Genomic DNA, 23,043 nt, shown 5'->3' on the forward strand with positions numbered 1-23,043 from the left:
CTGACATTTTCACCAACATTTTCAGATTGACATTGGAAATGCTCCTCTGTGGTTGGAGGAGTTATTGAAATGTTGATATGCATGCAACATATTTTTGGTTTCAAACTGGCCACTGGGCTGTTTGTCTTGTTTACACACAAAAACAAAAGGTCCAACTGTGAGAGTGTGTAGGCTGCATGTTTCTAACACAACAGACTAATGTCCCGCTCATTTACAAGTCAAATGTCACGGCGGTTCACAAAACAAACTAGCTGTAAGCAGAATGAGCAGGTTAGGTTCCACAGCACGAGCAGGTTAGCAGCAAGAGCAGGTTAAAGGGATAGTTCGGTTTGTTTGAAGTGGGGTCCTATCAGCTAGTTGCATACACTAACTGAAATAGGTACAGTGTCCTGGGCGCTGAGCGCACCGTTTATCGAGACCCAGCACTCCAAGCAACAGCCTCAACAGCTCTGTCTCTCTACTACACGGGGCCAAGAACTAAAACGTAATTTAGCCACCTAAAACAACGCCCACCTAAACAAATCGATATCTGTGTACATGTAGGCCTACGCTCTATTTTCAGCACTTTACTTTTCCGCCAAACAGCCGTCGCATTCGGCACTGCTTTTTCTCCCAACCGTACAACTACCATATTCCTCCGCTAAAAGCCTGCACAGAGCCGCAGCGCTGGATTACTCCGCAGATCAGCTGTTAGTTTGGGTTATTTCTCCCAGCTTGTTAGTGAAGACACAACAAATAGAATACACAAACGAAAATATGAGTGATTTTTTTTAGTGTATGCAACTAGCTGATAGGATCCCACTTCAAACAAACCAAACTATCCCTTTAAGGTTGTACCGCTCCACCGGCTTTCTAATCTGCGGAGATGAAACAAGATCGACTCTGTTTTCAGCCGAGGTGGAAACCTGAAACCTGAAACCTGGGACCTCGATACCCAGCGTGGTTAAACATGTCGACCGTAAGCCCCAATTACATTTTTAATTAATGTTTTTCTTATTTAACCCTGACCAGCACAATCCAACACCCGGGTTTTTCAACCATTTTCTCCCCAATAGAGCTCCCACATTTTCACAGCTCCGGTTCCATCACAGAATCCATCAGAGAATGGGGGACCCATTCATTTTATCCATAGATTTTCTGAAAAATCCTTATAGAGTTATAAGCCTGGAACCAAGCCAACCAGCCAGCTACTGAATCATGAGTGAACATAAAACTCTGGACTCTGATAAAATAAAATAAAAGCGGGGTTGGCAGGGGGAGGGATTATACTTTCAATCTTACCCCGCTAGCCGGGCACTCCTCGCTCATACACTCACTAGCACCCGGCGAACCAAATAGTGTTTACTCGTAGACCAGGTTTCCGCTCTCGTGGCTACGTCAGAAAACATCACTTACCTGAGCCAGAAGCTTTTTTTTTATATATTTAAATTTTGTATTGACCATTTTAAACACAACAAAGACAGAAAGAAAAGGAAAGAAAAGCACTACTGAACAAGACAGTAAAAAATTTAATGAATAAAATACAAATTATTGGGATGGGGGGGGGGGGGTGATGCAGGGGTGTCAGCCTGAGCATGATATAGCATACAGTGGTATTTGTACAACAAAGATGCTTCAGATATTAGACAAGGGTTTCACTACCGGCAAATGGCAATGTAAAGAAAAAATAAACTACATAGGCTACTCAGGTTAGGAACTTGCGAACAAAATCCCAGTGGTCCTCCTCTAGACCCTTATCAAAGTCCTTTAACAGCTCCATGTTTAATAAGTCCTGTTATTCCTCCAGGCATGAGTCCCTGGAGAATTGAGCCAGAAGCTTGAAGTGAAGACGGCATCTGATGCCTAACATCCGCTTCTAAATAGCGCTAGATGTCGCTGCTTCCAACTTGTTGCCTAAAATCCACTTTTATGTATTTGATATAAAACAATCTGATATAAAAATTAATCTGGAGTCATCCCGGACATGCGACACACTGTTTACTCACTACTGCCCCCCACACTTCTCGTTATAAACGAATGCAGTCTAGACATGCACCTGATTGTGCCGTTTGTTGCTCAGAGGCACTGCGGCAGTACTGAACGCTCATGGGGACTTCCTGTCAGGAGTTCCAGGTGACGGTCCACACCTCGCATGGCCCTGCCTCCGGAACCTACAGCCACCTGAGGCTCGTCCTGATTGGCTCGCAGGGGGAGACTCCGCCCATCACGGTGAACGAGGATGACCGGCACCTGCTGCCCGGATCGGTGCGTTTTTGGTCTATTTGAAAGTTTTCTGCATTTCAACTGACACATTTTTCACTAAATTGGATGAAGTAATAATAATAGTAATAATTACCGTATATAATGAGTGAAGAGTGGGACAGCATGATGTGTGAATTGGGGGAAGGGGAGGGAGGGGAACGGGCACTGCACGTTTGCATCTAAATAATCGTTATCTATTTCCAGTAAGTCAGATGCTTCAAAACTGATTATCTGTTCAGTTTATGGGCCCTATCTTCGTACGGCACTATCGCTTGCGCTGCCGTTTGCGTACCTCTTATTGCTATCTTCCCTGCGTCTTTTAAGCTATAGTCTGCCTCCACCGTCCAGTTTTGTGCTGGGGTCTAAGTGCAGACACAGGTGTAGGCGTGGCCCAGGCATGTCCGTGGGCCTCTAGCCTATGTTCCGAGCGCAAAGAGAGGTTTGGGCGTTGCCCGTTCCAAAATAGGCGTTCCAGCGCAATGTGTTAGAAAAAGGGGCCTTGGGTGCTCTCAATTTTAACGCCAGGAAATAGCTGGTCTTAGCGCAAACAACCGCACTACGCCAGGCGTACGCCTGAGCGCACACAGTATTCTCCGTGCAGTGCAGGAAATCCTTGCTTGGATACATACGCACGGCATGGATGTCTCTCTCTCTCCAACACTTCGCGCACGCAGACACTCTTCCCTCCTCAGAATGCCACATTGATTTTCAACTATAGCCTACATTGCAGAAAAAACACATCTTGATTTAAAAATGAGAATTTGTTTGTCTGGATTTATTAGGCTACATAATTCCCGACCATACAGGTCTGTCGTGTAACATTAGATTACTTTAGGTAGGAGAAAATAAAAAGCAAATGTTGATCTTTTCCAACCATTATACGTTTAATAGCACTGCAAGCCCTCTCCACTTCCCTCGTCGCGAGGAGAGAGAGAGAGACACGGGGCATACTGCCTCGAGAATCTCTTATATAAACAGTTTCTAAAAGTGAGAACCAAGGAAGCAGAAAGTAAATATAAGAAGTATAAGAATAAATTGACAAATATAATGAGAATCTCCAGGAAGGATTATTACAATAAATTGTTGGAAAAGCACAAAAATAACACACAGGGCACATGTTAAGTGCTCAACACTATTATTAAAAAGGGAACTGGAAAATCAGGTTACCCAACCTATTTTATTAAAAATAATCAATCAATCCCAACCACATCTAAAGAAACAGCAAATGAATTCAATGACTACTTTGTAAATGTAGGCTTTAATTTAGCAAAGGACATCGCCGTTCCTTTAGAAAGGGATGGGGTTGAGGATAGTATCACCAGAAACCCAAACACCATCTTTTTGAAGATAGTAGGTGAGAATGAACTGGTAGATGTGGTTCGCAAGTTTAAACATAAAAAATCCACAGACTGTACAGATATTGATATGGCACTAGTAAAATATATTAGAGTATATAGCCAAACCACTCACACATATTTGCAATCAATCATTTATTACCGGTATTTTTCCAAACTCAATGAAAATAGCCAAGGTCATTCCAATATATAAAACCGGAGATAAGCACACCTTTTCAAACTATAGACCAATTTCTCTTCTTCCTCAGTTCTCAAAAATAATAGAAAAACTCTTTGCCACTAGATTAGATCACTTCATTGAAAGCCACACGCTTTTGAGTGAACATCAATATGGATTCAGGTCAAAAAGATCAACTGCAATGGCAGTGATTGATCTGACTGAACAAATATCTACAGCCATTGATAACAATGAACATACAGTTGGGATCTTCATAGACCTAAAAAAGGCATTTGACACTATTGATCACACTTTACTGATGAGAAAACTGGAAAGATATGGAATCAGAGGAAATGCACACACATGGCTTACCAACTATCTTGCAAACAGAAAACAATATGTGCAGTTAAATGAAGTCAAATCAGATCAGTTGCAAGTAACATGCGGAGTTCCCCAGGGATCAATCCTGGGACCAATACTGTTCACTTTATATATAAATGATATTTGCAATGTATCAAAGCTCCTTAAATGTGTACTTTTTGCCGATGATACCACCCTGCTATGCTCTGGAAAGGACTTGGCTGAGCTTCTCAACATAGTTCAAAAGGAACTTAAATATTTGAAACTTTGGTTTGACATTAATAAATTATCTTTAAACATAAATAAAACAAAATTCATATTATTTGGATACCGTCAAACCAATAACCTGGCACAAATCATGATCAATAATATCAAATTAGAAAGAGTATATGAGAACAAATTTTTGGGTGTTATTATTGACCATAAACTGAGCTGGAAGCCGCATGTAAACCATGTCAAGTCAAAACTATCGAAAGCCATAGGAATATTACATAAAACAAAGGACATCTTCAATCACAGTTCCCTACTCTTGCTGTACAATTGTTTCCTAGTCCCATACATTAATTACTGTGTGGAGGTCTGGGGACAAACATATCAATCAATAACTAATCCGGTTTTTATTTTACAGAAAAGGGCAATCAGGCTCATAAACAATGCAGATTACTACGCATCAACCAACATTTTATTCATAAACTCACATACTCTAAAATTCAATGACTTGGTGGATTTTAAAACCGCTCAGTTTATGTTCAAAACAAATAATAATATGCACCCTGACTGTGTTCAGAGGCTCTTCCAACGCAGAACCAGTCCTTATGAACTAAGAGGAACATCTATGTTTATGAAAACAAAAACAAGAACGAACAGAGATGCATCTCAGTAAAAGGGGTGAACCTGTGGAACAATTTTGATGATGAAATGAAACTGTGCAACTCACTTAAGACTTTCAAAAATATGTATAAATGCAAGATTATAGATAAATATAAAACAGTGGTATAGCCATATTATATGTATATATATATATATATATATATATATGTTTATATATATATTACATTATATATTATGGAATTTCGATGCTTCTTAGCCGAGACAACGCCAGTTTGAGTAACATCTTTTATTTAATTTTTTATTTTTCTTTATTTCGTTTCTTTCATTCTCTAAATATTTTCTTTTGCACTACAAAGGCTTTTTGAGACTGTGTTAAAAGGGTAGACATAATAAGCCCCGACTTCAGTCTACACCTTTTGGTCCTGTTTGATCCACATGAAAATTCTTGTATTGATTATTGATTTCTGGAACAATATGACCAAAAAAACGAATCAATCAATCAATCAATCAATCAATCAATCAATCAATCAATCAAACCTCGTAATAGCCAGTAACCTATAGGCCTAGCTACTGCAAAAGTTAACTGTTGAAAATTCGATGTCTGGTTTTGTCATGAGTAGCCTACAGCTTTCCCTCCATCTATCAAAAAACAACCTACTCGATCCCCTCCAATCCGGTTTCCGATCTGCCCACTCCACCGAAACTGCTCTCCTCTCCGTCACTGAGGCCCTACACACTGCTAGGACCTCATCCCTCTCTTCCATTCTCATTTTACTAGATCTATCTGCTGCATTCGACACAATCACCAAATTCTTCTATCCATTCTCTCCGATTTAGGCATTTCTGGTTCTGCACTTTCTTGGTTTTCATCTTATCTTTCCAACCACTCCTACCAGGTCCTATGGGGAGGAGGTCTCTCAAAACCCTGCACTCTCATCACTGGTGTCCCCCAGGGCTCAGTCCTTGGCCCCCGACTGTTCCTGCTATATATCAGATCTCTCGGCCATGTCATCTCATCACACGGTTTCTCATATCACTGTTATGCCGACGACACACAGGTCTACCTCTCTTTCCCCCCCTCTGACACCCAAATCATGACTCGCATCTCCGCATGTCTCAAAGACATTAGTAACTGGATGTCCACTCACCATCTTAAACTTAATCTAAGCAAGACCGAGTTGCTCTTCCTCCCCGGTAAAGACTGCCCACTGACTGACCTTTTCATTTCCATAGATAACACCATTGTACTACCCTCCAAAACTGCTAAGAACCTTGGTGTGATCATGGACAACCAGCTCTCCTTCTCACCCCACATTTCTGCAACAGCACGCTCCTGTAGGTTCTCCCTATATAACATCCGCAAAATCCGTCCATTCCTCACAAGAGAAGCAACACAACTCCTGGTCCAGTCACTGGTCATATCGAGGCTGGACTACTGCAATGCCCTTCTAGCTGGCTTACCTACCTCTGCTATTCAACCACTCCAGCTCATCCAGAATGCTGCAGCTCGTCTGGTGTTCAATCAACCCAAATTTTCCCACGTCACCCCCCTCTTCCATGACCTCCATTGGCTTCCCATTTCTTCACATATCAAATTCAAAACACTAGTATTAGCCTACAGAGCAGTACACCAGACAGCCCCTCCGTACTTACAATCTATGGTCAGATTCCAGCCCTCACACCGCTCCCTCCGCCCCTCTACTAATGCTGGACGCCTTGCCCCTCCACCATTACATGTACTCAATAATCATTCATCCCGTTCGAGACTTTTTTCATCCCTGGCACCGAAATGGTGGAACGAACTCCCTCCCTCGGTCAGGACGGCCAAAACTCTACCCATCTTTCGAAAAAGACTAAAAACTCACCTTTTCGGTATTCCTTCATGAACTGACCTTTGTTCTGATCCTGTCACTGCCTTGTTTTACTGTTTATATTGTTCTATTTTTGCTAGTCTCTGAATTTGTATTCTTGTTGGTTTTTATTGTAAATAACTTGTACATCGCTTTGGATAAAGGCGTCTGCCAAATGAAATAAAGTAAAGTAAAGTAAAGTCCCTCTCGCCATCAAGCAGACAGTGACGGAAGCATGTGTCTTTATGTGCGCCAAGGGGAAAATTATGGACTAAATTGGTGGGATTCGATGTATATTAACACATTCAGTGCCACAGCGCTTCAGTAAAATTGTCTGGAGCCTGTGCCAGATTCACTTCCATTCAGTTGAAAACAGCTATAGAATTTTTTCTATTATGGCTATATTAACGGGGCTGGACTTTAATGAAAGATTGAACACTCCTGCTTCTTCCAAAGAAGAAATTTTGTTTCTAGACAGTTCCATTATGAAATTACAGCCTCTCAAAAAAGTGCACTTTCATGGGTTTTCTGTCGTTTTTTTTTTCTTTCCAAGATATAGCCCCTTTTATGAATACCTTTTGCACTCTAATTTCGAGCACATTCACTGACTCTGGCTGGTGTTTTCTGATGTGGTGGCGTGTGGTGTGGTTTCTGTGCAGCCACACACCCCTCTCTCCCCCCCCCCCCCCCCCCCTCTCCACCTCTGAGCTGCGGGCTCCTCCCACACGCACAGAGTTTGCTTTCTCGACTCGTTTTTGCCCCGGACAGATCCCAGCTTTGCTGCGCGCATCATTTCCTTGATGGGCATCAAGGAAATGATGCGCGCTGGCAAACGTGACTGAACGAAAAGGCTTGGCCCGTTCGGCTTCGGATGCTGCCTTTCTAGGAAATCGTGTGGAGATAGATAGAAGCATAAGAGCTCAGTTGTGAGCGCGGATGCAGCCGAGCCCACTCTCGCTGTAGACGGAGCAATATATAGGCTCTGGCAGAAAGCATGCATCGGTTTCCACGGCTTTCTCCGCTGTCTCCTGTACAAAGTAAAGGATCTGAGGTGGGTGGAGCAGCTCCTGTGACGATGTTTAAGGTGGCGCCGTGTGATCCCTTGAAGGGATTCATGCTCACTGGCTGGGTACGACCTTAAACAGCAGAATTATGGAATAATATGAATTATGATTTTAGGACGTCCACAGACGTCCTTGGCACTGAACGTTACTTTTTTTTAGGACGTGCACAGACGTCCTTGGCACTGAATGTGTTAATAGAAACGAATAGAAAATAGCTGATTAATAAAATGTGTGCTGTGGAACGAAATTCAACTTCAAATAGAGCAGCATCACTCATCGTAGGGTTTAGGGTTAGGTGATTCACAGGTGGGCATGAGCGCGTTATTTGATTTCTATGCATGACAGCCTCACATCTCTCCCTCTCTCTCTCCTTCTCCCCATCTAGGCTATCTTTTCTCTCTCCCTCTTTCTCTCTCTCACTCTAGTCCCTCTCAGTGAGGAGGAAGCTGCTGACGTGACGTTGTGGTTTTATGGGCATAACCACACCTATGTGCGCCGAGATGACGTGAAGCGCAGCGGGCTGACACGCCCACAATTAGGGCTTTGCCCGACACTATTCCAGCGCAAAACAGGCGCTAATGCAAAATTACCGCCGTTGGGGAGATAGGGCCCTATGTGTTTTAGTCTAGTTGATTCTAAACCCAACTAATTTGAATTTGTTCTATTTTATTTTGGAATGTTTCATATTTGGATAAAACCTCAGCTCTCTTCCTGTCTGCCAGGTGTGTGTGGTTCATGTTCATACAGGAAGTGGCCTCAGCCCTCTTCCTGTCTGGGACCTTGACAGGGCGGGCTCCTGTTAGTGGTTCATACAGGAAGTGCCCTCGGCTCTCTTCCTGTCTGTCAGGTGTGTGTGCTTCAGGTAGCGGCTCCACTCGGGCGCGTGCTCCTGGTGCGTCTGCAACTGCAGGCTCGGCCCGGCTTCCCCGACCTGGACTGGCACTGTGGGGGGGTGGAGGTCCGCCCAAGCGGGCTGGCCGAGGTACGCCAGCGGGCGGAACCTGAGGAGGTGGAGCCTGAGTGGGCGGAGCCTGAAGGGGTGTGGCCAGAGGGGGCAGAGCCTGATGTGTTCCTGTGCGACCGGTGGCTGCGGTCGGCGGACGGCGAGGTGGAGCTGCGGCGCGCAAAGAGTTAAGAAACTTTACTTTAACTGTTAATTAATGTACCCTTATTGTAAAGTGTTACCATTATTAGTGGCCGGGTGGCGCTACAGCGACCATCTAAAGTTTAAAACTCATTTTTTGTTCAAACGACACCAAACTTCAGCATCTGCATCGTTAGACTGTCCTACACAGAATTGTACAACAGATTTTTGATTGATCAAAAATTTAGCCTACAGTGCATCAAAATGTTCTACTGTAAATGGTACTGTAACCAGCTACTGCAAATTCTTGCTAAATAAAGCTTGAAACTTTACAATAAAATTATACAATTTTGCTGTCACAGTAGTTGAAGTGTGTAAAATCTCAGAATTTTATCTCAAAAACTTGAATTCTGCCCTCATGTAGCCTAGACAAGAGCATTGATGCCTTCGCCTACCTGGGGAACGGTGGGATATGCCCCCGCCATGCTGGGAAAACATACGTACTTATGATGTCATCAGTGACGTCACTTGAGCAATTGTGCATTGTGACATCACTGAGGATGTCATCAGTGATCTCATCAGTGTTGTGACATCACTAATGATGTCATCAGTGCCCAGAGATGGGGACTTGGACTGGAGACTTGGACGTGAGTCGCACTTAAGTCACACACAGTGACTTGAGACTAGACTTGAGACTTTTCCTCAAAGACTTGAGACTTTTCCTCAAAGACTTGAGACTTGACTTGGACTTGAGATTTGGAACTTGTGAACAATCTTTATTTTTGTGTGTATTAACATTAAGGAAAGGTATATTAATAATAATGTCAACTAATCAATGCTGATGTTGTATGCTAATAGAGAGTGTGGATAATACCATGGCCTACATGCTTTGAATCCCTTAGCTTTAGCTATGCAGTGTTCTAAGCAGACTGGATGGCATGCAGCAGATGATAGAACGCTCATCCATAAGAGACTTGAGACTTGAGTTGGACTTGTGACCAAAGACTTGAGACTTGACTTGGACTCTAGCTCAAAGACTTGAGACTTGACTTGGACTTGACGTGAGCATCTCTGTCAGTGCCCGGCCACGACCCATTGCTGTGCAGCAGCTATAATTAATATTTCTTACAACTATTGGTAGTGTAACTGTCAGGTGAGCTTCTGTCTGTCTGTGAAGACATTAGGAATCAGATCCCTTTCTTGCTACCTCCACACCTGGAGCAGTGATTGTGCGACCTCAGAACAGAGCTGGGCAGGGACTGATTAAGACTGATTGACAATTGGGCTTCTTCTGATTTCCCCAGGACACCACATATGGTTCAAACACAAGGAGACAGAAAGTAAACGCTGGATGGCCGCAATATGCAATTAAGCAGATTGAAAGCAATGTTAGCTCAGCAGCTGGCGCTAGCTTGATAGCTAACAAGTTAACAAGACACATAGGCCTACTGTGATAAAAGCACTCACCAGAAATATTAAGAGTGTAGCCAATCTGCTTGTGATAGTTTCTCCATGATTAGTTGCCTAAAAAGGAGCAGCCGACACCAGCGCCTTGGCACACAACTTTCTGTCCTAACGGCCATTAATCTAGTGGTATTGGAAACATACACTTACCGTGGCAACAACCTAAAAGCGGAGTACAGCGGTGACCTGTGAGAAGACCAGAAAACGGAGGGGGAGCAGATGGAGCAGACCAGGATTACCGTGGCAACAGCACGACAGACAAGGATCGGGACGCAGGTGGTTCACCAGATAGGTGCCCAGATAGCCACGCAAATCGTATGGACGAGTGGAGATGACGGGCCGTTGGCACATGCGCACACCGGCCCAAAAAGTTTGTATAGTACTGTATTTTGTAACGGTTCAAAAACTTGATATGATAAGCAAACTTCTCTTCTCTCACCATAGGTTTAAAATACATGCTATAGCATGCGCTGGGACGCGTCATCAGTGATGTTAACTGGGGTCGTAAGGTGTTTCGGGTCTCTCAACATCATACACCCTCGCCCAGTAGACCCAGCCGAGGCCAATTAAGACCCCGACTCGCATCCCAGAAGCAGCCGCTCACGGATCACCCTTCCTACTCTGTCTGCAACGTTGCCCGCGGAAGGGTTGATCACGCCCAATCCGCTGCAATAGAGTTAGTGCTACACCGCAGTATTGTAATGCCTTCGGTGCATGGAGGGTCTAAGGCCCTGTGGGTGACTCCAGGCCGGGCTCCTCCTTCGTCTCACCAGACCCTCCCGGGGAAAAGGCAATCCCACCGTGGGCAGAGAGGACGCCTCAAGAAGGCCTGTGCGCTGCACGTCATTCGCCTGCGGCGAGCACCTCGCTCCAGCCTGAAGGACCCCAGGCCGCGCCGATCTTTGCACAGATTTTCAGGAAGCTGATCCGTAGCGTTTGTGGATTTCTCCCTCATGAGAGAGCCAGGCTGGGGTGCTAAACCCATCCCGTACCGGATGCCGTCTCTCCGACCGTCAACTGTCTCTCCAGCTTGTCACCAAACTATACTTGGTTGTCACCTAGTCTATTCTATTATTAAGTGTCACTGGCCAGGGGAGCCAGGATTGTAGGTTTAAAATACATGCTACAGCATGCGCTGGGACGCGTCATCAGTGATGTTAACTGGGGTCGTAAGGTGTTTCGGGTCTCTCAACATCATACACCCTCGCCCAGTAGACCCAGCCGAGGCCGATTAAGACCCCGACTCGCATCCCAGCAGCAGCACCATGAGGTAGAGTGAAGAAAGGTCAGCAGTAAGTAGGTCAAAGTTTAAACAATTTTAACTTTGAGCGCAGCACATGGCAAGAGAGCTGCCCCCTTGGGGAGGCACCACTCTCCCATAGGAAAACAATAGCAGAGCGGGGGCAGAGCTGTTTTTACAGCAGATCATGTAATTCATTCATTCATTCAAACTTTATTTCAGACACAAGCGCAGGTCCATATAAATCAATACAAGACATAAAATACATAAAGATACACTATAAATGCATATTGGACAACACTACAACGCTCTTTCTCCAATGTCGCCACAAAGGAGAATAGAACCTGGTGTTGCTTAAGGCAGGATTGGTTAAGGCCCTGTTCACAGAGGCATCTAATTGACACATAAATCTGTACATGAGATTTCTCAAAAGTGCATTTAGTGTGGGTATACCCATAGTGACAAACAGCTGACTGGCACTATGCCAATGAGGGACACGCAAGAGCAGTCGTAGAGCATCATTGTAAGTAGGGATGCACGATATATCGGCAATCATATCGGTATCGGCCGATGTTGGTCATTTTTTAACATATCGGTCATATCGGTATCGGTCAGATGTTGCAATGTTAATATCGGTTATCATTATCAGCCAAATTCTTCACATTGATATGAAATAATGCAGTAAATCTATGATTTATGGGCTTTTCCAAAGGCTTTGCAAATAAAGAAATGCATAACTTTTTCAAATTCAGTGTTAACATGTGTTTTTCAGTATGTACAAAATGTGATGATCATAAAGATGTGGTTTTATACAGATCATATCGACATCGGTAAATATCGGTTATCGGCCATAACAGCAATGTTAATATCGGTTATCGGCATCGGCCAAAATTTTCATATCGGTGCATCCCTAATTGTAAGCCACATTAAGTTTTTTCATGCTGCTTTTTCTGTAGCTGCCCCACAGGTGAGCAGTGTACAGTGGCGTACAGTACGTTCTGAACAGTGACACTTTGACATCAGCTGGACACATATCGAATTTACGTATCAACATGTTTGCCTGGGCGTACAGTTTATGTCGCTGTCTCATAATATCATTATCATCAGACAGATCATCAGTGATACAATGGCCGAGATATTTAATCTCGTGGCACACTGCAAGGACGTTGCCATTCAAATAAAACGGGAAAAATTTACTTGCGGTCTTCTTTACAACGTACAATCATAATTGTTACTCTTCTTGGCATTGTAAAGTGCGTCATGTGTCATGTGATCATGGGCTTTAGGGTAGTAGTTTATTCTTGTTATTATTCTTCATATTGATTGCTGTTATTGTGTTGGTGTGGTCAGTGTGTCTGCTGAGCGGAGAGCCGGAGCAGCAGCTGAGGCAGCAGCGGCTCAGAGAGGTGCAGCTCCGACAGAAACACATCAGGTAAACAATCAAACAAACAAACAAACAATTTCTTCCAAAACACCTCAGCACCTGGCCGAGTATCACCAGGTCAGCTGCACTCACGTGCTGCTGAGATGGTCTCATTTCCCGAGTTGGGAAATCCTTCCGACTTTGGTGTGTTCATGATCTTCCTCTTCCCCCCGAGCGGGCCCGCCGGCGGGCTGAGCCCTTGTCATCTCTCACAAATGATGCTCTACAGCAGCTTAGGAAGCAGGCAGTGAGACATACAGCAGACCAAAATGTCGGGAAGAAACGTGGCTACAAAACTCTGACAAGCATTTGTATTCAAACGAAAAATAATTCCAACCCCAAGCAACAATATCACCATGTAGCAAAAACAAGAAAACGGTGCAGGCCTGCGTTTATTTGGTGATTTGTTTTTGGGAGTGAATCTTTTCTCTCCAAACGAGACGGCTTTCGAAAGCTAAGAGTCTGCTCTTTCCAATGAAGTATAGCTCGTCTCTGAGAGATGAAAACTCACTCAGTAGGCTGTCAAAGAACAGTAAAAAAGTGTTTAACGTTTTACAGATAACTACAAGTTATGTCTTACCTTTGCTCTTTTCCAATCAAAAGTTGTGTTTGACTTCATAAAAATGCGAATGCCTCTTCATCATGTTGAAGTGTTTTCTTTTTACAGTCATTGTGTTTACAAAGCCATATGGAGGGTTTTACATGGAGTGGTCATCTTCACAGAATACACACGCTTTGGGTTAGGTGAAAGGCATTTCCTGGAAAACCGACGTAAATTCTTTCAGTTCACGTCGATTCTATTGGCTCTGACGCTTCCATAGAGGTGTCAATCATCGAAATCGGCCAATGAGTTCCTGAGATATCCATCTGCGTATCGCCCCATGCTTTGCATGCAATTTGAAGGAGCCCTTTTGATGCATTTCACACAGTAAAAATACAGATATAACACTTGAGGGTTATCCAAACCATAACGCATATTAACTGAGTACCTATAATGATATGTAAATAGGAGAACAATTTTGTATTTCAGTCTTCTACCATAGAAAAGTCAAATGGCACCCAGGATGCCCAAAATGTGCCCAGATCAGGTCCGCCTGGGCCTACATGTAGTAAATCATCTGTAAAATTGCTCTGGTTCACTTTCTAAGGATTTGCTTTGATACAAGCACTCATAAGATATCAGAATCAGAAAGACTTTAATGATCCCCGGGCGGAAATTGGGACAAGTTACAGCAGCTCGCACTCAGAACACACATAGCATAACACAGTAGTAAAATGCAATAAAGTAAACAAAAATAAAGTAGAGTAAGTAGAGTAAAGTATAATAAAGTAGAATGTACATTACATCATCAAATTGCAGTTATTGCACACTGGAATTATATTAGGTCAGCTAGCCCATTACTGCTAAGGCACAGTTAACCTATCGGCTGACTCAGTCTCAGGGAGACTGAGTGTCTCCGAGGTGCTCTTTTAAGTGAGGCGTTAAAGAGTCCAATGGCCACAGGCAGGAATGATTTCCTGTGCCTCTATTACTAGTCTACTGCTCCATAGAAGTTTTTCTTTGGGCGGAGCTTGAATCTTTAATTTTCTGCCATGTTCCAACTGATTTTACTCTGATACAGTATATTTGTAATTGATTCTGACACTTATACAGCAATCTCACAGGTGTTGGCTAGCTTTTGAAAACAATAATTTTTAGAATATACCCTGTAGTTGTGGAGATATACTCCATTCAGTTCGGGCATGTCATTTTCGGCAGGTGAGCTGAAAAATAGGCTTAGGGATTAACAGGTTAAATCATAATGTGGAAACAAGGTGGCCGTAGTAACATTTTGTGGGCGACTGTATCTGTGGTCTCTCCTGATTCTAAATATAGCAGAATCGCTTGGTTTCACCAAGTAAAACTATTTTGATAAGCATTTTACGAAATGTCTATGGAAAAATAAATGGAGGATGAAATCCCTTGGTTATATGCCCAACCGGAAGTGGGCGTGACTTTGGCTCTGTATAGAGAGCGCACAAAGATATTTCATCCGCCATTTATTTTCCCATATACTCTTCATAAAATACTAGAACGACTGCAACGCGGATATATGCCTCCGCCAACAAGTGAGCAGTTGACAAATTGTGAAGCAATTCCGCCAAGGCGTTACAGAGGTATGGCGTTACCAAGCTTGAAAATGGCGTTTGTGAGGTCACAGTGACCTTGAACTTTGACCTTTGACCACCAACATGTAATCAGTGTATCCTGGAATCCAAGTGGACGTTTCAGGCAAATTTGATGAAATTCCGTCAAAGGCGTTTGGCAGGGAAAAAGATAACTCTCCACTGAACTGAATGAAATAAAGGTCAAAGAGCAAGAAGTGTCTTTGTTGGTTTTTATTATCACACAGAGTATAAAAGATTGTCGTTGTCTGTTTTTCCGACTCACTCAGACTGCGTCTGGATACGAGAGAAAAAGAGCCACGACCAGCACCAGAGGGAGTCTCTTAAGGTGCATCATACAATACAGCAATACAAGAAATGATGCAGTTAACATTAGCACAGCAATATTCCAGAGCGCATGATTTTCATAATGGCATATAACGGGTTAATCTGGTTCACTTGTGAATTTAACCAAAACACCACCATTTCTTCATTTAGTATGTGAATGTCTTACTTGAGTGCTCTGTTGTTGTTGAGTGTAAATGCTGACATCGCTTTGTGCACATGCGCACAGCTCCAGATAGACAGTCGGATGGGAAGATGGAACAAGATGGTTGTACCCATGCGCGATTATACGTTGGTGCACTGGCTGCACGTGCAACCCCTAGTGGCCAGATGTTTTTTTTTTTTTTTTTTTTACTTTTTTACCTTTTATTTATACAGGGGGAGTCTCACTGAGAGCAATGCTCTCTTTTTCAGGAGTGCCATGTTCAGAATGTGTTGCTGTGCTGCAGCATGTAGTGTCACATGTGTTCTGTATACGTCACCAGATCGACTGTAGCTATAGATGTCAGAATCGTCCTTGGTAGACAGAAAGTCAGTGTACTGTTGTCTTTTCAACCAAGGGCCCAACTCCACCAACTCCATGTTCCCCATCTTAGTGAAATAAGTGAATAAGAAAAATAAGTATACATGTAACAAATGTATTAGTGTGTTAGATGATAGATAGATATTAATGTGAGTGTTGACCAAAAGCACAGAGTAAACAGTAAAACCTGGGAAGAGATTTCATTTGCCGTTACAGCGTTCCTCGGATATCGCGTTAACGCACATCGGACGGACGGAAGGCCCGAAACCACAATTCCTCCAGCCTGGCTATTGCCTGTGGAGGCATTGTTATGCCTTCCATGCATTTATATTATATTCTATAGTGTGGTTTTTGGTACCCTATAGCATTTATTTTGATTTTACATAGGTTTCTAGCACGTTCTAGATGAGGCGAGGTTCTAGCGCACTCTAGATGGTTGTTGCAGGTGAAGTTCCGGATGAATGTCACCTTATTTGAATGTTTGCATGCTTATTGGTTGTTTCGGGGTCACATGGTCTGTAGTTTGCATGCTCATTGGTTGTTTGAAGTCACATGGCCCGCTAGTGACATGTTAAGAGCCGCCGTGCCTTCCTCTGAAGTTAGGCAACATCCCGAGTCAAGACCTTTACGCCCTACCAGAGCACAGGACATTCACTAGCAAGGACCATGCCACAACAATATATTGTTTAAAAGGTTTAATGAAGATTGAAATGTGTATGCGTGGAAGTGTAAGTGAAGGTGCATGAGGAATTATGTCATTGGTGGTCATCTAGCTGGTCTGGGAGGATGTGCAGAAGACAGAGCGGAGTGAGACTCGGAGTGGGGGTTCCATCTCAGGCGTGTTTCTGCCTGAGCTGATTAGAGACCCCCCAGACGGAACATAGATGAGACACAGAGAGGACGAGCTGATTAGAGACCTGCCAGATGGAACCTAGATGAGACACAGAGAGGACGAGCTGATTAGAGACCTGCCAGATGGAACCTAGATGAGACACAGAGAGAGACGAGCTGATTAGAGACCACCCAGACGGAACCTAGATGAGACACAGAGAGAGACGAGCTGATTAGAAACCACCCAGACGGAACCTAGATGAGACACAGAGAGAGACGAGCTGATTAGAAACCACCCAGACGGAACCTAGATGAGACACAGAGAGAGACGTGGGAGAGGTATGCACCAGATTGAATTAGGGATGAGATAGGAAGATGCATGAAAGAGGGGAAGGGAGGGTGGGTCGAGAGATCTGAGACAAACAGGAGGGCAGAATGGGTTTACCAGGTATAAGTAAGCTTGTCAGGTGATTAGAGGAGTGGTTAGTGGTTAGAGGAGTGGTTGAGGCGTGGCCCTGCTCCTGAACTTAAGTTAACACATTAACTTCCATTTCACTAGCAAGGACCACGCCACAACAATATATCGTTTAAAGGTTTAATGAAGATTGAAATGTGTATGTGTTGAAGTGTAAGTGAAGGTGCATGAGGAATTATGTCATTGGTGGTCATCTAGCTGGTCTGGGAGGATGTGCAGAAGACCGGGCGTAGTGAGTGGGGGTTCCGTCTCAGGCGTGTTCCTGCCCGAGCTGATTCTTTCTCAGGCGTATTTCTGCCCGAGCTGTTTAGAGACCCCCAAAAGAGTCCGATTAGATTGAGCTGAGTTGAGCATGAGCTCAACAGAGATTGTTAAGTTTGTTGCGGATACAGAAGCGATATGCCAGAGATTACGTGGGGGCGAGGACCTGAATGGTTTAGTCTGAGATGCTCAGTCTGGCGACTGTGGAAGGAATGGCTCCAATAGTGTTCTGAAGATGTGCCTGAAAGGCAGAGAGCTCAGCATTGATGCTTCCAGAATCAAGTGGCCATTCTTCCTGTTTTGATGGAAGAGTGTGTGTTGAGGTGATGCCTGTGGCTGATGGATAGTGACATGGATTTATGAGTAGCTTAGCCATCAAGATATGTTGCCTGAATGTAGAGAACTGTTGCTGAGGCTGAGAGGTAAGAAGAGAGTGATGAGTGAGAGGCCAATTAGGATAGCTTCTAGCAAGGCGAGAGTTGCCCTAGCTGAGGAGCTAGTTGAATGACGTGCCTGTTCCTTTCTGCATTTCTGTTAAGAGTACTGACGGTGGATGAGTATCGACCTCGTAGACCCTACATGCCCCCAAAGAATAGCAGCAATGAGTTTTAATGAGGTATAACTCTTAAGGCGGATGAAGGAAGCGAGACTGGGTCGAGGGATTTGATCTCTGCGTCTGTCTGCGGCTGATGGACCGAAATGCATCTGCAGCTGCTGATGGAGCGAACTCCACTCTGTGCGGTGACTGAAGGGGCAAGCTGCATCTGTAGCAGCTGATGGAATGAACTGCACTGTGCGCAGTGGCTGAATGAGAAACTGTGTCTGTAGCAGCTGATTGAGCAAACTGTACTCTTGAGCCGCGGCTGATGAAGCTACATCTGCATCAACTGATGACTGGAGTGACTTCACTGCCCTCTGTGCAGTAGCTTTCCATGCGAGACCAAGCTCAGAGCGAGACATAAAGGTGCGACGAGCACTCGCATGGAAGGCGCTCAACGACACCAAGAAGATCTGGACCTCAAATTTATCCCGGGGGCTCAAGAAAAGGATCTTTGTCGCTACCATAGAGACCATACTGCTCTATGGGTGCGAGACATGGACCCTTTCCAAGGCCACATCACGATCTATAGACGGATGCTACACGCGGATGCTGCGAATGGCATTTAACATCTGCTGGTCACAGCACATCACAAATAAACAACTATGATGACTTACCATCCCTCACTAGTAAAATAAGAGACAGGCGACTACAGCTAGCTGGCCACTGCGCGAGACACCCTGAGCTGCCTGCTAGCCAAGTCATTCTGTGGGAACCAACTCATGGAAGGATGAACCCAGGAAGACCAATTAAGACCATGGTCAACACCCTAAAAGAGGACTGCGGAGCTGTAACAACTGGGGAGCTGCGGACCCTGATGGAAGCACGAGACGTGTGGAAGATCCGACATCGTGCCCGACGGCGGCCATCCTGGCCTGAGTCGATGCAGTGAGTGAGTGAGTGTGCAGTAGCTGATAGAGTGAACTCTGCAGTAGATAATAATAATAATAATAATCTTTATTTTTATAGCACTTTTCAAAACAAATAAAACAAGCAATAGTACAAATATTGACAAATAAAAATATAATTAAATAACCACAGGCTATTTCTAATCCGTTAGAAACAGTTACCAGATAAAAGCAAAACAGACTTATTTATACAGAAAGTGGAGAGTTTGATAGAGGTGTAGATTACGGGAATGCCATCTTATAGAGGTATGTTTTTAACTGTTTTTTAAATATGGACACTGATGTTGAAAGTCTAATATCTGGGGAAAGTGCATTCCAGAGCTTGGGGGCCCTGACCGCGAAAGCCCGGTCTCCTCTGGTTATGAGGTTCGACCTGGGAATAATGAGTCGCTGGGTGGATGATCTAAGATCACGTTTTGGCTCATAAAATGTTAAAAGGTCTGCTATATATTCTGGGGCCAGTCCGAGTTGGGCTTTAAAAGTAATTAGTAGAATTTTAAAATCAACTCTAAAACGCACAGGAAGCCAGTGCAGTGATGCTAAAACGGGTGTAATGTGGTCCCTCTTCTTAATACCCATTAGGAGCCTGGCGGCTGAGTTTTGAATCAGTTGTAGGCGTGACAGTTGTTTCTGATTGAGGCAAGAATATAGTGAGTTGCAATAGTCAAGTCTAGAGAAGATAAAAGCATGTATGACCTTTTCCAGGTCGCTAAAGGACATAAAAGATTTAATTTTGGAGATGGTTCTCAGTTGCAGAAAGCATGTTTGGACAACTTTCTTCACTTGCTCTTCAAAATTGAGGTTGGAGTCGAATATAACCCCTAGGTTCCTAGCAAAATGTGTAGCGTAGGCAGTTAGGGAGCTTGTGTTTGAGCTGTTCAGTTGTGCAGTGTGGACCAATTAGTAGTACTTCTGTTTTATTGTTGTTAACACGTTCACTGCCAATGGCGAGTTGACTCGTCAAACACAATCCAACGGTTCACTGCCAATGACGAGTTGAGACGTCAAAAAAAAAATTTTTTTTTTTTTGACGGTGCTACGTGGATCAATGCCCCCCACGTCTCCTATAAAAATATTGGAAGTATTGAATGTGTATAATCTATTTTACCGACCAACTAAGTGGCGACAGTGCTCTCCCGACAGAGAGAAAGCCAACCAAAAACAGCCGCGGGAGGAAGCCATTCTCAAGGAAATGGCTTGGCGATTTTACAGTCATCAGTCACCAGACTCGCCCGAGAGCGGCCGCGCCAGCAGCAGCACACCGAGAGCGGAGAGCGGTGCTTGGGTGCTGGCGTGGGGGATTGTAAATTTGCATAATAGATTATGGGTGAAACACACTTTGAAACACCCGCAGAAAGGCCAGAATGGCACGCATTCCGAAAACCCAGAAACGAACGAGCCTCATTCTCATACTGTAGGCGAAAACGCTTTCACGCTGCTGCACACGGGCGCACAACGATGGGGGGTTCCAAAAATAGACTGGGTGGGCAGCATAAAGCCTAGAATCGCACAAAGCTTCATCAAAGCTCTCAACCGAAAATCCAAGAAACGATTGAGCCCCATCCACAGTCCACACTCGCCACACTCGCCGACGAGGGGCCGCCAGAGAGGGAGGCTGCTCACTGCTCAGACAGGCAGGAGAAACTGGCTTGTGACAAACGCCACCAGACACGCCCACGGAGGGAGGAGTTTGAAGGAGAGGGTGTTCAGAACTATATTGTTCAGATGTCTGATCTCTCACTGATGCCAAAAATAAATGGTTAAAGTGACTGTTCTGCCTGTTTGATTGAATTTCACAAAACTGCGATTATCTCAGCTTCCTGTCTCAGACGCTGAAACCATGCTGTACTCAACGGCTAATATCTACATAACTACTAACTCTACAAACTAACTCTTTTAGACAGAGAAAGCACACATTCTATTAGTACTTTTGTGAACTTTGTGTTCACAAAGTCCAAGCAGAAAATTATCCTCGGCTCTTGTAAAATGAGCCAGAATCCTCAAAAAACGGCTTGGCAGAAGCTACCTACAGTAAAAAAAAAACGGCTGGCAGTGAATGTGTTAAGCTGAAGGTAGTTTTGGTGCATCCATTCTTTGATTTCGGACAGGCAATTATGAAGATTGATTAGGTTATTTTGGTCATTTGAAGTGATAGGTATGTAAATCTGCGTGTCATCCGCATAACAGTGGTAGGACACGTTGTATTTTTGCATAACATGACCTAATGGGAGCATATAGAGAGAAGAGGATTGAACCTAGAATTGAGGCTTGTGGCACCCCACAGGCGATATGTGCAGAAGAAGATGATGAGTTACCAAGTAGTATTGAGAATGTCCTATTTGAGAGGTAGGATTTAAACCAGTTAAAAACAGGGCCTGAGATGCCAACCCAGTCCCTCAGGCGATTTAAGAGAACCTCGTGATCTATAGTGTCAAATGCAGCACTGATGTCGAGAAGAATTAAAATCGAGCAGTGTCCTGCATCTGAATTTAGAAGAAGGTCATTTGTTACTTTAAGAAGAGCTGTCTCTGTGCTGTGCAAAGGACGAAAACCTGATTGGAATTTCTCTAAAATTTTGTTTTTATTCAAAAAGCTTGTCAGCTGATTAAAAACCGTTTTCTCTAAAACCTTAGATAAAAATGGCAATTTAGATATTGGCCTAAAATTGGCTGGGTTTGCAGGGTCAAGATTAGATTTTTTTATAAGTGGTTGTACAACGGCATGTTTGAAGTTGGATGCAAAGTTTCCAGTCGCTAGGGAGTTATTTATAATAGAGACAATAGAGGGACTCATGATATCTATAATATTTTTCAGAAAAAAAGTCGGAAGTATATCAAGGTTGCAGGTTGTTGATTTCATCCCTCGTATCGTTTTCTTTAAGGTCTCAACAGTGATGAGCTCAAAGTTAGAGAAAGCTGTTGGTTTTAGAGGTATGATGGAGCAATTCTGGATCGGTTGAATAAAGTTGGCTCTGATATCTGAGATTTTCTTTTGGAAATAGGTGAGAAATTCTTCACATCTAGAATGATCGTAGTCATGTTTGAGAGGTACAGAAGGTTTAATGACACGGTTGATAGCATGAAATAAGGTTTTTGGGTTATGATGGTGGTCTGCAAGTAGTTTTGCAAAGAAGGATATTTTTGCATCCTTAACAGTTGTTTGGTATGAGCGCATTAGATCTTTGAGGTTACTGAGGGATGATTCTAATTTATTGGATTTCCATTTTCGCTCGGCTTTACGACGCTGCCTTTTCAGATTGCGGGTATGCTCATCAAGCCATGGACAGGCATTTAATTTGCGTTTCCGAGGTTTAAGAGGTGCAACAGAATCAAGAATAGAGGCACAGTTTTCATTCCAGCGCCTAACTATATCATCAATGTTACATGGAGTAGCTGTAGGATGAAGTTCAGGGCTGGATGCCAGAAACGCCTCTGAAAACAGAGTTGCAGAATTTGAATCGAGGACCCGAGAGAAGATCATTTGGTCCACTACCTGAGGCGGTTTTGCAATTGACACCTTGAAGAAGATGGTTTGGTGATCTGACACATAATTATCAGTTACTTTTAAGGAATCAAGGCCAATACCACACGAGAGTACAAGGTCCAGGGTGTGACCTTTTGAGTGAGTGGGAGTTTTGACTGCTTGTGACAGATTAAAAGAGTCAATTAAATTCATAAAATCGGTAGAGAGAGGGTCAGCGGGACAGCAGATATGAATATTAAAATCACCAAGTTTAGCACTTTAGCACTTTAGCACTTTATCATGTTTATGCATGATTAAGGATAGGAGTTCTGAAAATTCTGACAGAAATTTTTTATTTGATTTGGGGGGTCTATAAATTAAAATGCAGAGCAGTTGAGCATTTCCCCTGATTAAAAGGCTCTGTAT

At 43.7% G+C, this 23,043-nt stretch overlaps 1 protein-coding gene across 1 annotated transcript in view; it reads left to right on the forward strand.

Annotated features, from left to right (window-relative positions):
- Positions 1-2,085: 2,085 nt before the first annotated feature.
- Positions 2,086-23,043, forward strand: part of LOC310772887 (polyunsaturated fatty acid lipoxygenase ALOX15B) — a gene marked incomplete at both ends in the record, with an annotated part of 64,588 nt that continues 43,630 nt past the window's right edge. The window contains 3 exons of the mRNA XM_083632829.1: positions 2,086-2,244; positions 8,721-8,988; positions 12,997-13,078. Coding sequence (XP_083488955.1) covers positions 2,086-2,244; positions 8,721-8,988; positions 12,997-13,078 — 509 coding nt within the window. The remainder of the gene's footprint in view (positions 2,245-8,720; positions 8,989-12,996; positions 13,079-23,043) is intronic.

The sequence above is a fragment of the Poromitra crassiceps genome (assembly GCF_964638095.1).
Source record: "Poromitra crassiceps genome assembly, chromosome: 1".
In the NCBI taxonomy this organism is placed as follows: Eukaryota; Metazoa; Chordata; class Actinopteri; order Beryciformes; family Melamphaidae; genus Poromitra; species Poromitra crassiceps.